The sequence below is a fragment of the Malaclemys terrapin genome, chromosome 1, assembly GCF_027887155.1.
Source record: "Malaclemys terrapin pileata isolate rMalTer1 chromosome 1, rMalTer1.hap1, whole genome shotgun sequence".
In the NCBI taxonomy this organism is placed as follows: domain Eukaryota; kingdom Metazoa; phylum Chordata; order Testudines; family Emydidae; genus Malaclemys; species Malaclemys terrapin.
The window spans coordinates 167,481,714-167,496,380 of NC_071505.1; the positions used below are offsets into that span (position 1 = coordinate 167,481,714).

The window sequence follows — 14,667 nt, forward strand, 5'->3', positions numbered from 1 at the left end:
TTTTGAATTTTTGTGCCTTCACACAGATGTTGAGTAGCCTCAAATGTAGGCTGGGTCTCCAAACTCCACTCTTTTTTGGGGTCAAGAAATATCTTGAATAAACCCCCTTTCCTCTGTGCTGCATGGGGACTGGTTCTATAGCTCCCATGCGTATAAGAGTCTATTTCTTGATGAAGCAAGGTCCTGTGAGAGGGGTCCTTAAAGAGGTACAGGGAAGGGGGATTTGTGGAAGTGTAGTCAAGTAGATGGTGTATCCTATGGAGATGATCTCCAAAACCCACTTATCTACAGTGACAGTCTCCCAAGCCCGCCATAAGTGGTAAAGACTATTGCCAAAGGGAAGAAGGTAGGTGGATTGGTGCAGATGATGAGGACAGTAATTCAGGCCAACTAGCCCATCAAAATTGCTGCTTGGAGGTGGAAGGGTGCAAGGTGGAAGGCTGAGAAGTGGACAGTTTCCTTCTCTGGAATCTGGGTCTCTTCTGATGCGGTTCACATGGCTCCTAGGAGGTAAGAAATTGAGCAGAGCAGGCCTCTGAGCCATCTGGGACTTAATGAGCTACCTCTTGTAGGTGTGTTTATATAGATACCAATAAAATGCAAGGCAGCCCTAGAGTCCGTAGGGATGAACCATAGATTCATCTATGCTGTTCAAAACCAACTCAAACCCACCAAAAGGAAGCTCCCCCACTGTATTCTGGACCTTTTTTGGAAATCTTGAGAGTTGGAGCTAGGAAGCCTGTCTCATAACTACTGCTGTAGTGATCGAATGGGAGGCAGTATCAGCAGCATTGACAGAGGCTTGTAGAGATGTCCCGGCAAGTAATTGGCCCTCTGTAATAATTGCCTGGAATTGCTCTGTGTTCCGTGCTCTGCCAGTAAGTGGTCAACAAAAAGAGTTCAGTTTGGTATAGTTTACGTGATAACATTTTGCCATTAGCATGTGGTAATTGGTAATTCTAAATTGTAAGGAAGCTGAGGAATGAGATTTCCTACCCAGTAAGTCCAGACACTTGTGCTACCTTCCACGTATATTAACTGCGTTGAGTACCAAAGAGTTAGGTGAGGACGAGAAAATAAAAATGTGGAGTCCTTTGCTGTGACATAATGTGTCTTATCCACTCTCTTGCATGTAGGCAGAATAGTAGCTGGAGTGTGATCTTTGCTGGGTCCAGAAGGGCTTTGTTTATGGGCAAAGCTATGCAGGTAGATGAGGGTGAATGGAGGATATCAAGCAGCTTATGATGAGGTTCTTTAACCTCCTCAAGAGAGATCTGTAAGGAGTCAGCAATTCTCTTGATCAGATCTGGAACTGCTTAAAATCATCTGCCAAGGATGGCGGAGGAGGCACGACAGCTTCATCTGGAGTTGAAAATGAGATGTTGGCCACAGAGAGACGACCTCATTGGTTCTAGCTCCCTGCTCCTCAAAGGATTTATCTTGAGGGTCAGGTCTCCTGGAGGGAGCAGGTGATGCAGGTTGCCTCTCTCTGCAACAGGTTGTGCTCAATGCCCTGATGGTGATAGGCTGCCCAACGGTCCCAATATGGCCAGGGAGAAGTATAAGGCGCAGGAGGGGGCGGCACCCATACCAGTGAGTATGATAGTAATCTTGTGCCACAAGTAGTTATAGTCTCAGACTTCTGGAAAGGGGCCTCTATAGGGGTGAGGGGGAGAACCCTGAATTGATATTTGAGACACTGAGGCAAGGTCTTCATTAGAATCCTCTTCTTATAAATCGCTCTGGAATGGTGGGGCATCTGGAGAGATCTGAAGTGAAACCATTGGTACTGTTTGACCTTCAGGAGATCTTGACAGCACATCAGAGCCAAGCAGCGGAGAACTAGGTGTCTCAGATACAGCCAGGTCCTGAGGAAAACAGAAATCCTGGGGTACTGAGTGTATTATCGGTATCAAGTCTGTGGTCTGCACCGAGGTGATGATGGTCAAAGGCACTGATGGTACCGTGAGTTTCCAGCACTTTGAGGGAAGTGTGGTCGGAGCCCAAGACGGCTTCTTTGGTACCAAGGAACCAGAGGAAGACCTTTCCTTGCTGCCTCAGTCTGCCAACTGTACCAATTATCTCTCCAGGCCTGAGGCTTTGAAGTCTCTCGGTCTAGCAGTACCCTGGGTACCTGAGGAACCAGCAGCCTCATGGGTACTTGACTGAAGAACAGATGGTGCCTAAGTGGCTGAAGATACTGACAACCTTGGCTTTTCAGAGGTAGATTCCCTATCTGGTGAGCCCAAGGAACACGGGCGAACTGCCCTCAGTTCTTTCTCAGCCACCTCGGCCTGAGACAGAGCTCTGACAGTTGTACCCGTTGAGATTTCCTCAATGTTGTACTCATTTCTTATTCAAGTAGTTAGTTGTAGTAGCTCTGAGCATTACTCTAATTAGTCAGTAAGCAGTAGTAATTTTAGCTTTCTAGTTAAAAAAAAATTCTCTCATATATAGATACTAGATAGTAGTTCTTGTTCACTGGGAGGTTTTGCCCAGTTCTCCCGGCTTCAAATGTCTGTTGTACGGGGAGGCGATCCTGGTAAGCGATGGGCACTCCCACTACATCCATTGCCTCGGGGAAATCGTATGTTGCCCAGAAGTGTACCTTCTGTCTGACACTGAAGTCCAGAGCCAGAAAAAACAGGGAGATAAAACTTATGATGGAGAGGGCTCGCCATGCCTGACTTCTGATCCAGGCCAAGGGACTGTACACCAGTCTCCAAGCAAACCAGTCTCCACTATATCAGAGCCCCAAACCTCCAGGGCCTCTAAAAGGAAAGGCCACAAAACTCCTCCAAGGACTGTTCCCAGGGCTCACCAGGCAGGGAATCTATCTTTAAAATGCCCAGGTCATTGGTGTCTTCAGCCACTTTGGCACCATCTTCAAAGCCGAACAACAGATTGATCTATTCCCTCCATCACATTCATTGCTGCATTAATCAAACCACCATACGGGACATGAATGGCACTCACTCAGATACTCCGGAGTTAGCAATGGAAGATCACTGATGGATATTGGAGAGACTTTATACCAGGAATAATAATAATTATACTATGCATCTGTTTAGCGCCTTTCAACAGAAGGAAAAGTTTTACAAAAGGTGTACAAATACAATCACTATTTTACAGATAGGAAAAACTTAGATACAGAAAATAGCCCAAGATTACACAGCAGTTCATTTATAGAATCCGAACGTCTGATTCTCCTTCTCATACTCTAGACACCGAATATGCTGTCTCCCCTCTACTTGCACCTCTCTTATAATACACAAATACAGTAGACTAGCATCCAGGAGCACTGGAAAATTGTAGTTACAAGAAGATTATGGATTTTGCAATTTTGCTCTTTTCTACAAATTTACAACATTCATTCAAATATAAGAGAGCTTTTATAGTACTCTCCACTGCACAGTTACTGTGGAAAGCCTGAATCAGAAAACAATTTCTGGCCAAATAGTGGTAGCAATTTAAAAAAAAAAAAAGTTTGTTATGTTCAAAGGCCTCTGCGACAACTTAAAATATTAAAATCGTAACCCCTCTGAAATAATTTACTTCAATGAGCTGTGAAGTTTAAAGACTAGGGGTCTGATGACAGTCTTTCTATTGACTTGAAGGACTTTGGATTAAGCCTTAGTTTATGTTACTAACATTAAGCATGGCAGTCAAAACAACTAGTAAAACAGCAGCAAAATGAACTTATTTTTAATGCTCACCTCCTCTTTTCTTCAAGCCTACTGGTGGACCTCTGCTAGACCTCTAAACCAGAACTTTCCTGTTTGTCAAACAGCCTAGGCTGGAATGAGGCTGGGGTCTACCTTGGCTTTTAACCTTCATGTTTGTTCAGTTTCCCCTCTGGGGGGGAAAGGTGATAGAGAAAATTCCCCATATCCTTATATGACCAACTAAAAACTGCACTCAGCTGACTTTTGAAATTTCAGATCTGTTTTTAGAATTTTTACAAGTCTATAAGGCATGAGTGTTTGGCTTTAGTTTCTTAAAATAAAAATCCCTCCACAATTTCTCAATGCTCTACGCATATCAGACAACACAATTTCCTGAGAATAATTTCTTTGTAGCAATTACAGTGAAATGCCTTCATCTCCAGCCTGGACAATGGACACAGATTCCAAGGCCAGAAGCGACCAGGTGTGATTATTTAGTCTGACCTCCTGTTATAACACAGGCCATAAAACTTCCCAAAAATAAATCCTATAGCATATATTTTAGAAAAACAACCAATCTCGCTGACTCCTCGGTTTCAAAGCTTCATAAATACCACTTATTAAAAGGGTGTTATAAAATGACCAGACCTCAGTCTTATATTTGGAAATCCAGCAGAGTTATCCCACTTTGCTGCCTGATTATGTTTTATGTGAGCTGTTGCATAAATGATTAAGCATACTTGATAATGTAGCAAGATTAATCGATTTGTCAATGTGTGTATATATAAAATATCTTTGTTTAGAATGTATAATACTGGTTAAAGATGAATTACAGATTATTCAAATTGTATGCAAGTTCTATTTTTCTTTGGGAACAGACATGTGCTCAACAAAAAGTCCATAGTCACCCTCCCTACTTTATGACAGCAGTGAGCAGTCACTTTGAGGGCAACCTGGTTCAGTCCCACTGGAAACAATAGGGGACTGCAGCCATCTTTGCAGATGGTAGATAGAGGCTCCCCCAGTAAAGGATTTAAGGCATCTCCAATTGCCTCAGTTCTTTCCACTAAACCGCACAATCCTATTAGAGTACAGCTCCAAGGAAGAGGAGAAGGTGGTTTGGTAAGCGTGAATATACACAGGCAACGCTCCTGACAAACCACTATTGTAATTAAATAACAAACCATTTATTCTGCCTTCAAGGTATCATCTTGCATATCCCCTCTTGTGAGACTTTACCTGGCAATATATTCCCAGGAAGGTGGGCTGAGGCCTTCTAATTAACTGTCCCCTCCCAAAGAAAGCATCAAATCAAGATTCCATGTTAGGAGATAACTGCTGTGTAAATGTGTACACAGGACTCCAGGTAGCAACCCTACAGCTTTCTAAGATGAAACCATTATGGAGGCATCCCATTAATGCTGCCTTAAGCTCTGGTAGAGTGAGCGCCAAGACTCTTAGGTACTTACTCCCTAGCTAATATATAACATGTCTCAATGCATGGCTTACTCCATTTAGACAGGTGCAGAGCAGAAATGGCATTTCCTTGACAGCGATCCTCAAAAGGCTACAGAAAGTCTTACTAACTTTCTAAATGCCTTAGTCCTATTCAAATAAAAACTGGAAGCACTCTTGACATCTAGGGTATGGACTCTTGTTTCTCCTACGGGTATGGACTTTTGTTTCTCCTATAATTAGAATGCAGTTTTGGTTTTGGGAAGAACACTAGGACCTTACTTGAGTCTACTACTGAATTTCCAATTTGCCACAGAAACAGAGAGGGTGGGGTGGTGCAGAGTAGAGGGTCGAAGGGGGGAAAGTGGGGCCTTGCCTTAGATTTTTAGTCCAGTTCGTAGGGTACACAGGACCTTACTCCTAAGGTGCTTGGAAGTGGGGCTCCACTCCTGTGAACCTCAAGAAGTTCATGAGAGAGCTGGTGAGATGAGACTGTAGCTGGCATGGATTTTGAAGATCAAGAGACCAGAAGGGGCATGAAGGGACCAGAGAGTCCCAACTCCTACTGTGCTTAGGAGCTAAACATGGAAAACTAGTGCTGCTTAAAGACAGCAGACACGGGGCCCAATTCTTCTGAACAACAGCAATTACTATCCGACCTCTCTACCCACACGTCCTAAGGTGTGTGGGGGTCAAACTCTCAATGCCTCCATGCCATCTTGGTCGGTGTGTGTGAAAAGTGACAGTGGATATGGGGCTGGGGAAAATGCCACATAAATCCAGGGTGCCCTAGGTCTAATGTGCTTGACGGCACATGTCTACACTGAAAAAAAAAAAAACCACCAAGGCTACGTCTACACTACTCGCCGGATCGGTGGGTTGCGATCCATCTATCGGGGATCAATTTATCGCGTGTAGTGTAGACGCGATAAATCGACCCTGATCGCTCTCCCGTCGACTGCCGAACTCTAGCTCAGCGACAGGCGGAAGCAAAGTTGATGGGGGGAGCCGCAGCAATTGACCCCGCGCCGTGAGGACGTGAGGTAAGTCGAACTAAGATATGTCGACTTCAGCTACGCTATTCTCGTAGCTGAAGTTGCGTATCTTAGGTCGATTCTCCCCAATGTGTAGACCAGGCCTAAGATTGGTCATAGGAAATAACTTTGGAATGAGTGATCAGGAGTTTATTCAATTTAAATTAAATGGAAGGATAATAAAAACCAAAGTCATCAACTGTGATTTTTTATTTCAAAAGAGCAGACATTGGGAAATATAGGGCATTAGTTAAAGCAGTAAATTGTATTGAAGACCTCAGGTAAATTTTATGCCATACTCTCACTCTTTATAGGACAAAAAGAGGCTCCCAATTTACCATTAGGTGTCTGGATAGAGGTTAGGAGAGATGTTCAGAGGCTTACTATTCTCTCTATCCTTCAGTGCCTCCAGGGGACATTCAGTTAGCTTTCCTGGCCAAGACTGGGGTTAAGAGGCAGGATTTGAGAAGAAGTTTGCAGAGTTTTGTTTAGAGTAGGGAGGAATTCCAGTCTGAGGGCAAGTGATCATCACAAGTTCCATAACTTCAGCAGCAACTAGCTCCTTTTGTGCCTGAGAAACTTGTATGAGATCCCTACTAAAAGTTACAGTCCCATTCGGGCACATTGCTGACACTGACCTGCATGAGATCCCCAAAAGGTGCAATCTACTTTATGCATTCTGTTGAGACTATAGTCTCTGCAGGGGACCTGACTGAAGTTCCAAAGGTTTAAAGCAGGGGTCGGCAACGTTCGGCACGCGGCTTGCCAGGGTAAGCACCCTGGCGGGCCGGGCCAGTTTATTTACCCGCTGACGTGGCAGGTTCAGCCGATCGCGGCCCCCACTGGCCGCCGTTCGCCATCCTGGGCTAATGGGGGCAGCGAGAAGCCGCGGCCAGCACATCGCTCGCCTGCGCCGCTTCTCGCCGCCCCCATTCACCCGGGACGGCCCGTGGGGGCCGCGATTGGCCGAACCTGCTGCATCAGCAGGTAAATAAACTGGCCTGGCCCGCCAGGGTGCTTACCCTGGCGAGCCGCGTGCCGAACGTTGCCGACCCCTGGTTTAAAGTATCATAAACTGCAATTTGTCTAATTTCTAACTACAATACTTCTCTAACTTCCATGAACCTTAGCTATTAGTCTCATAGAACTTGCAAGGTATGTTAACTTTACCAACAATGATTGCATTTTTTCTGAAGTTACAATCTCTGCCAAATGTAAATTCCATACACCTTAGCTATTTCTGTCATAAAATTTATAAGCTCCATCAGCTCATAGGATTTTGATACACAATGATTCAAACAGAGAAAAACAGCAATGATTCATTGTGGTTAAGAGATCTGCTAGCAGTATATACATGAGAGACTCACATGAGTTACAAGTGCCACTGGGAAACCAGCAGAGTTTGTAACTTCTTTTAGCCCTGAAAGTGATAAAAATAAAATTCTTTGAGATTAACATCTGCCAGCTGCCTGGTGCTGCCTGTAAGGTGTTTGAACCCTGGATGGAATGGTTCATAAATGTTACTAATTACTAGCTTCACTGGTTTGTGAGCATAAAAACAATGAGACCTAATACAATAAATAAAGAGAACCCTCCAAAATTCTGGGTTCTGTCATCTTGCCTACTGAGTTTATAAATTATGAGCCTAAAATGAACAGCTCAGGAATATTTTAATTTACTAGAGATGATACTTATAAAGGTCCAAAACACATGCCACTGCAAAATATAAAAGTTTAGCCTCATACAATACAGTGATTCCCATCATTAGGGAACGTAAATGAGGAAGTCACAGAAACTATAGCCCTATGTTGTTGCAAAGACATCCATACACATCTTCATAAATCAGCAGGTTACCTTAGGATCTAACCCCTCCAGAGCTGATCACCTATTTGCCTCTGCCTCTTCTACAACTGAGCTAGGGTGTTGCTAAAACAACTATATATGAGAGGAAGAACAGCTCATGTACGAACCATGTCACCCTCTTTGGCTGCATACTTTAGTCAAAAAGAGACATGATAATTGTTTATAGCACCAAGTTACATAGAATACACTGCCAGATGGCAGTGCATTCCGTCCAGTGTATCTTATCCACCACACTTCTGTGTTCTGTTCCTACTCTGAGGTTGTGCTATAGGCAGGAAGTTGCTGTGACTGAAGTAGAACACCAAGTTTTCCTCAGGGCTTTTACACACCTCCAGCTCCAGTGCTTCTGGAGGAGAAAGGGAGAGTTAGAACCACTGTCCTCCTGAGAAAGCCTACACAGTTCCAAAGTAGGGACACTTGAGAGGATCTGAAAGGGATTAGAACTTTTAAACCACACCGGAGAGTCTTTTAAATTCATAATGGATTATTTTTATGTACAGAAAAACAAAAACTCTTTAGACTCAGGGTTAGTCTACACTGGCAGTGCTTTAACATGGCTTGTGTAGTCATGGTAGAGCACTGAGAGAGAGCTCTCCCAGCGCTCTAAAAAAACCACCTCCACGAGAGGCATGGCTCTGAGCACTGGTGCACTGTTTACATTGGTGCTTTACAGCGCTGAAACTTGCTGCGCTCAGGGGTGTGTTTTTTTCACATCCCTGAGCGAGAAAGCTGTAGCACTGTAAATTTTCAGTGTAGACGAGCCCTCACTCTAGCATCACCACTACTGTGGACGTTACAAAAACTGAAAATGCAGTACCAGGGAACAGACATGTGAATGAGCTGAAAAAATCTGACTGGTTCCACCTATTGACAGGAAAACATCCATCAACCTTGGATTAGTACAGGGAACACTCAATTGTCCTTAGATGTATTGTTATTAAAGTCATGCACAAAGAACAGAGAGAATCAACAATATAAAATGCTGCAAATTGCCAGGTTCACTACAGTTCCTAGAGTTGAAATAAAGGAAGAATATTCTTATTATTGTTATTGGGGAAAGTGAAGTGAAAGAATTATTGTTTATCCCATTCTATGAACCCAGACTTCTCTAAAAGCAATGAGAAATGATTTCTTACAATTAAAATTTCCCCCAACTCATAACCTGGACTTGTCTGCAGAGAGAGGCTAATTCTGAGTTATTTCATCCTATTTACTTTTTCATTCGGAGTTCTCATTTCTACTCCTTGTTTCCAAAAAGAATTAAATGGCATCTAGAAAGGAACTAGTAGCACAAAATAGTATTTTTTTTCCAATCTAACTAAAGGTAAAAACATGAATTATGTTTTTAATACAATTTTAATTTTAAAATAATACATAATGAACTCTTTACTCTCCATCACCTACAAGCAGCTCTTTAGGAAACTCTTTTGAAAAAGGTTCCTAGGATTGTGATATTAGGGAAAACAGAGAAGAACCTAATAGGTGTCAAAGTCTACATCAGCTCCCATCAGCGACTCTCTCTCTCTCTATAGAGGTAACATTGTAAGAATGGGGAAAAAATTATTATTGTGTATGAGGAAACAAAGATCTGCAAAAATGAACAGTTAGATATACTATAGTTAATATATTAAATGGCAAGCAGGAGCCCCCACGGATATGACTACACTGCAATGAGACACCCGTGGCTAGTCCATGCCGCTGACTTGGGCTAAAGGGCTGTTTAACTGTGGTGTAGATGTGTGGGCTTTGGCTGCCACCCAAACTCTGGGACCCTCCCACCTCACAGGGTCCCAGAGCTCAGACCGCAGCACAAACCCACATCTACACCACAGTTAAACAGCCCTTCAGCCTGAGCCCCACGAGCCTGAGTCAGCTGGCACAAGCCAGCCACAGGTATCTAATTGCAGTGTAGACACACCCTAAGACTAAAAAACCCATAAGAAATGTACACAAAACAGCCCAAGTATTCATACACGAATAAAGGAGATTCTCCCTTTTAAAGCCATCCAATTTTCCCAGAAGGTCAGATCTGAACACTAAATATTAATTCCTTACCTGTGTTCCCATCCCCACTCTCCATTGGTGGTTTACTGGTTTCTGACGGATTGTTCATTCTTGAGTCTGGATTAAAAGAGAGGTAAAGAGATATAAAGAAATAAAGTGGAAAATATTGATGCTGTCTTTTCTAACAAGTTAAGTATAAAATATGACAAGCCTGAATGGCATATATCTCACATACAATGATGATGATCAGGGATGGGATCACAGAAATGTAGGGCTGGAAGGGATTTCAAGAACATCAAGGGATGCAATGGCGAATCTTTCAACCATGGACTGGGCCATTGTTTTAAAGAATAAATCTCAGCAACCACATACACAAAACAAGAAAATGTTGAGAGAATAACAGAAAGGATTCAACAGGGCAAGGGTGCCCAATACTGTGAAAGAATTATAGAAGCAAAGGTCTGGTGAAAAAAGCAGCAATTTATAGATTAAAAAATGCTGGCTTATGCTATGTCCAAATATATTTTGTTTTTCATAAATAAGGAAATTCAGTCATTACTGGGAGAAATATTTATCTAGTCCTGCATTTTTACTTCATAGGAATGTCAACAGTGTTAAATTATTTTTTTATGGTCTCTTTTCAGTCTCCCTGTGGGTCAATCTCAAAGTGTGTGCTCCTAATTTTCAAGTTTGTCAAATTTAATATGGTTAGGTTTGGCAGAATTTAATTTTTAATTTTGTTTTATAAAACTTTGACAAATCACATAGATTTATTATAAAGCTTTTTTATTTTTATTAATTTAAATTTCCACAGTTCTGGATATTATGGGGGAGGGAGGCTTTCAGAAGGGGTCAGACAATTATTTAATGACAGTAGATATTGAGATTGAAAGTTAAAACTTTATAACCATTTAAGCACAATTTGTCAACATCACATGTCAAAACATAAAAAGTAAATATCCTTAAATCAAGCTCAAATAAGTTCTCAAGCAGCTTTTTTCTTACCTTACCTATCTGTAAATTTCAATTACTATCAATGGAAATATTTTTTCATCAGTTTGTGTGTATGATGAAACTTACATTTACTGATATTTATCAATAAAAATCTGATCCTGCCAAGATTAAATATAGTGAACGCAGCAGAGAGCCTTCCCAGGTGGCAGGGAGAGAATACAGTTTCGAGTATCGGTAACAGATGCTGTCAGCACAGTATCAACTCTAACTCAGGCCTTCTCATATCTTGCTGGTAACCGCAGCATCTCACATTACCATAGACACAAGACAAGACAGACTATGTCAAGTGGTTAAACAGAATAATTTGGACAGAGAAAAACAAACAAATCCTCAAACGCATCTTCCATCCTCAACTAGCTCAACATAAAACTTTTGATTCAGGGTGTTCTTTTGATGGGTGTTTAAGAGGGTTGCTCCTGTAATTGGTTGTCATTAAAGCAGCGGTTCAAAAACAATGATCCATTGATCAATGGTCTGCAGAGGGCTGGCTACTGCCACTACCTGCTCTAGCTTGTTCCAGTTGCTTCTACAGGCGTCCAGGATCTTTGTTGCCTAGTGGACTGAAAAAGCAGCTGGAAACAATGAAATAAAGCCGGCCTGTCTGTACTTGCATCAGCTACTAAATAGCAGAGGAAACTGGAGCTACCCTCAGATACCACAACTACCATTGGTACTGAAAATGACAACCAGCAAAAGGAAAGGCACGCCAAGAAGCGCAAGAGAAAGAATGATCAGAGCTGGACAGCATGTCCAGCTAAGTGGGGAAGAAGGGAACCAGCCACAGAAAAGCTTGTGTGGGGAGAAAGGAAAACAAGCAGACCAGGCAGCAGAGAAGCATATGCAGGGCTGGAGGAGAAGAGATAGGAAGGAGAAAGTCAGGTGAAGAGCAACAAAAGTGAGTGAGTAGTTTTTTGTTTGTTTTTTTAAAGTCAAAAGTCATTAATTCAGTTAAAAATACATCAATAACTTTCCAGATGTAACTTTTCCATGTAAATAACTGATGTAGTTCACCTAGGTATGGCTTGAAAAATCCAGTCACCTATAACAAGTAGGAACCTTTCCCAAGTGAGGGGCATCAGCTTTTACAGAATCTCAATGTTTGTTGTGTTTTTGTTGTTGTGGGTGTTTTTTTTTTTTTTTTTTTTTGGGGGGGGGGGGGGTGAGGATATTCTAGCCTGTATGGCTGAGATTAAAACTTTTGAATTTGAGCTAAATGTAATAGATACACTGATGTCTGCCTGAGCTGGCTGACACACAGCGCTTGAGGTAAGCGCTGCCTGGAGCCTGCACCCCTGAGCCTCTCCCAACACCCCAACCCTGATCCCCTTCCCTCCCTCCGAACCCCTCTATCTGAGCCCGGAGCCTGCACCCCAAGCCCTCATCCCCCGCCCACCCCAGAGCCCGCAGCCCCATCCAGAGCCCACACCCCAACCCCCTGCCCCAGCCCTGATCCCTCTCCCACCTGCCAAACCCCTCAATCCCAGGCTGGAGCACGCTCCTACACCCCAAACTCCTCATCTCCAGCCCCAACCCAGAGTCCTCAGCCCCTCCCTGCCCCAGACACCTCCTGCACCCTGAACTCCTCATTTCTGGCCCCACCCAGGAGCCCGCACCCCCAACCAGAGCCCTCACCCCCTCCCACACTCCAGCCCCAATATTGTGAGCATTCATGGCCCGCCATACAATTTCTATTTCCAAAAAGTTTGCCCACCACTGGTCTATGGGATGTGATTGGAGGGTTCCTTCAAGCCCCTTCCCATCCATACAGCCATCAATTTGGTGAAATACTGTCAACAAGACCTCCATCCCAATAAAACAGCCCTCAGCTAGGTGGCCAGGAGAGGGTCTACTACCACTGGTCTTCAAATTGACTGGGGACTGGCTCCTCAAGGCTGTAACTCCCCAGGGAGAACTAGTGTCAGTTTCTGGAAGAGGGAAACCTCTGTTTACTGACACCATAGCAAAGGGCCGTTTGTATGCCCCCGCCCACCTCTCGCAGATGGATCTGTGTGTAGGACCAGCATACATGGATTTACTTGGATGGGGCACTATCCAGCACTAAATTTGTTGAGGGAAAGCATTGGAAATGGAAACTGGCATTAATTGCAGGTTCTGATTTTAGTCAGCAAGAGACTGGAGACTTGATCCAAGTAATGATGAATGCATGACCTGTAGATGACTAAGCAAGAGGACTAGAAATACCAATGTATTTCAGCGTAGTGGCAGCCTTGGGCTAGCAGGTTTTCAAGTCCTGAATACAGGGGATGTTATGAGTTCATGAATGGGAAAGAAGTTAGTCAGCATGATCACAAGTGGAAGGGGCAGAGGTCAAAAATAATTTCTCTGTTAAGCTGTGGTCCACACTATGAAAAAGGATTGAGCCTCTGCATGATGGAAATAGCACTGTGCTTCCCATAGGACTTCATTACAGAGACTAGCATTGGGGCCCTGATCCTGATTGGGGCCTCTAATGGCACATTATTATTATAAATAAATTGTTATTATTGAAGCTATTGAAGAAAATTAATTGGGTACAGTGTACTGCAGAATATAGTGGACATTCTCCCTCTCTTTTTTTACAGAAGGCTCATGCAGCAAACCTTTGAAAATATTTTGCTCCATGTGACGTTGTGCAGTCTATATGGTTTTATAAAAACATAATAAGTGAATATAGTGTAACTGGGATAGTTTTATAAAGATTTGATCATAATCTACTGAGTGTGATCATCCTATTTATAGAAATGTACCACTCTTGTATCTAAAACTAGAAATATAAAACGTAACTCTGAGGGCCTATTGTAATTATGCAAAGTGTGGGCCATTAATGGTGGTTTGGAATCTTGATGACTCCCATTAACCAGGACCATTGTCTGCAGATGGCTGTGTTTACCTGTTAGTCTTCCTGTATGTGTGTGTGCTGGCAAGTGGGCAATGAAGTCTTGCAGTGACATGTGATCATGTCACCTGAACTGTAATCCATCTTTAACCTGGTGCTTTTCCAGTGAGGGGGAGTGGAAACCCAGAGGGACAAAGGATTCCCGCCTTATTCAAAAGATATATAAAGGGGTGGAACAGAAAAAAGGGAGAGAGGAGCCATCATGAAGAATCCCCTAGCTATCACCTGAGCTGGAACAAGAGCTGTACCAGGGGAAAGAATTGTGCCCAGGCCAGGAAGGTGTACAGTCTGAGAAAAACTTACTGAAGCATCTCTGAGGGTGAGATTATCAGTATTTAGTTTGATTAGACATATGTTTGCGCATTTTATTTTATTTTGCTTGGTGACTTACTTTGTTCTGCCTGTTACCACTTGGAACCACTTAAATCCTATTTTCTGTACTTAATAAAATCACTTTTTATTTAGTAATTTACTCAGAGTATGTATTAATACCTGAGGGAGCAAACAACTGTGCATATCTCTCTATCAGTGTTATAGAGGGCGAACAATTTATGAGTATACTCTGCATAAGCTTTATGCAGGGTAAAACGGATTTATCTGGGTTTAGACCCCATTGGGAGTTGGGCATCTGAGTGCTAAAGACAAGCACACTTCTGTGAACTGTTTTCGGGTAAACTTGCAGCTTTGGGGCAAGTGATTCAGACCCTGGGTCTGTGTTGGAGCAGACAGGAGTGTC

The 14,667-nt window shown here is 43.0% G+C and overlaps 1 protein-coding gene across 2 annotated transcripts in view; it reads right to left on the minus strand.

The window, feature by feature from the left end:
- Window positions 1-14,667, minus strand: part of POU2F1 (POU class 2 homeobox 1) — a 188,669-nt gene that overhangs the window by 80,749 nt on the left and 93,253 nt on the right. For both annotated transcript variants that reach the window (XM_054046408.1, XM_054046402.1), the window contains exon 2: window positions 10,073-10,138. In XM_054046408.1, coding sequence (XP_053902383.1) covers window positions 10,073-10,138 — 66 coding nt within the window. The remainder of the gene's footprint in view (window positions 1-10,072; window positions 10,139-14,667) is intronic.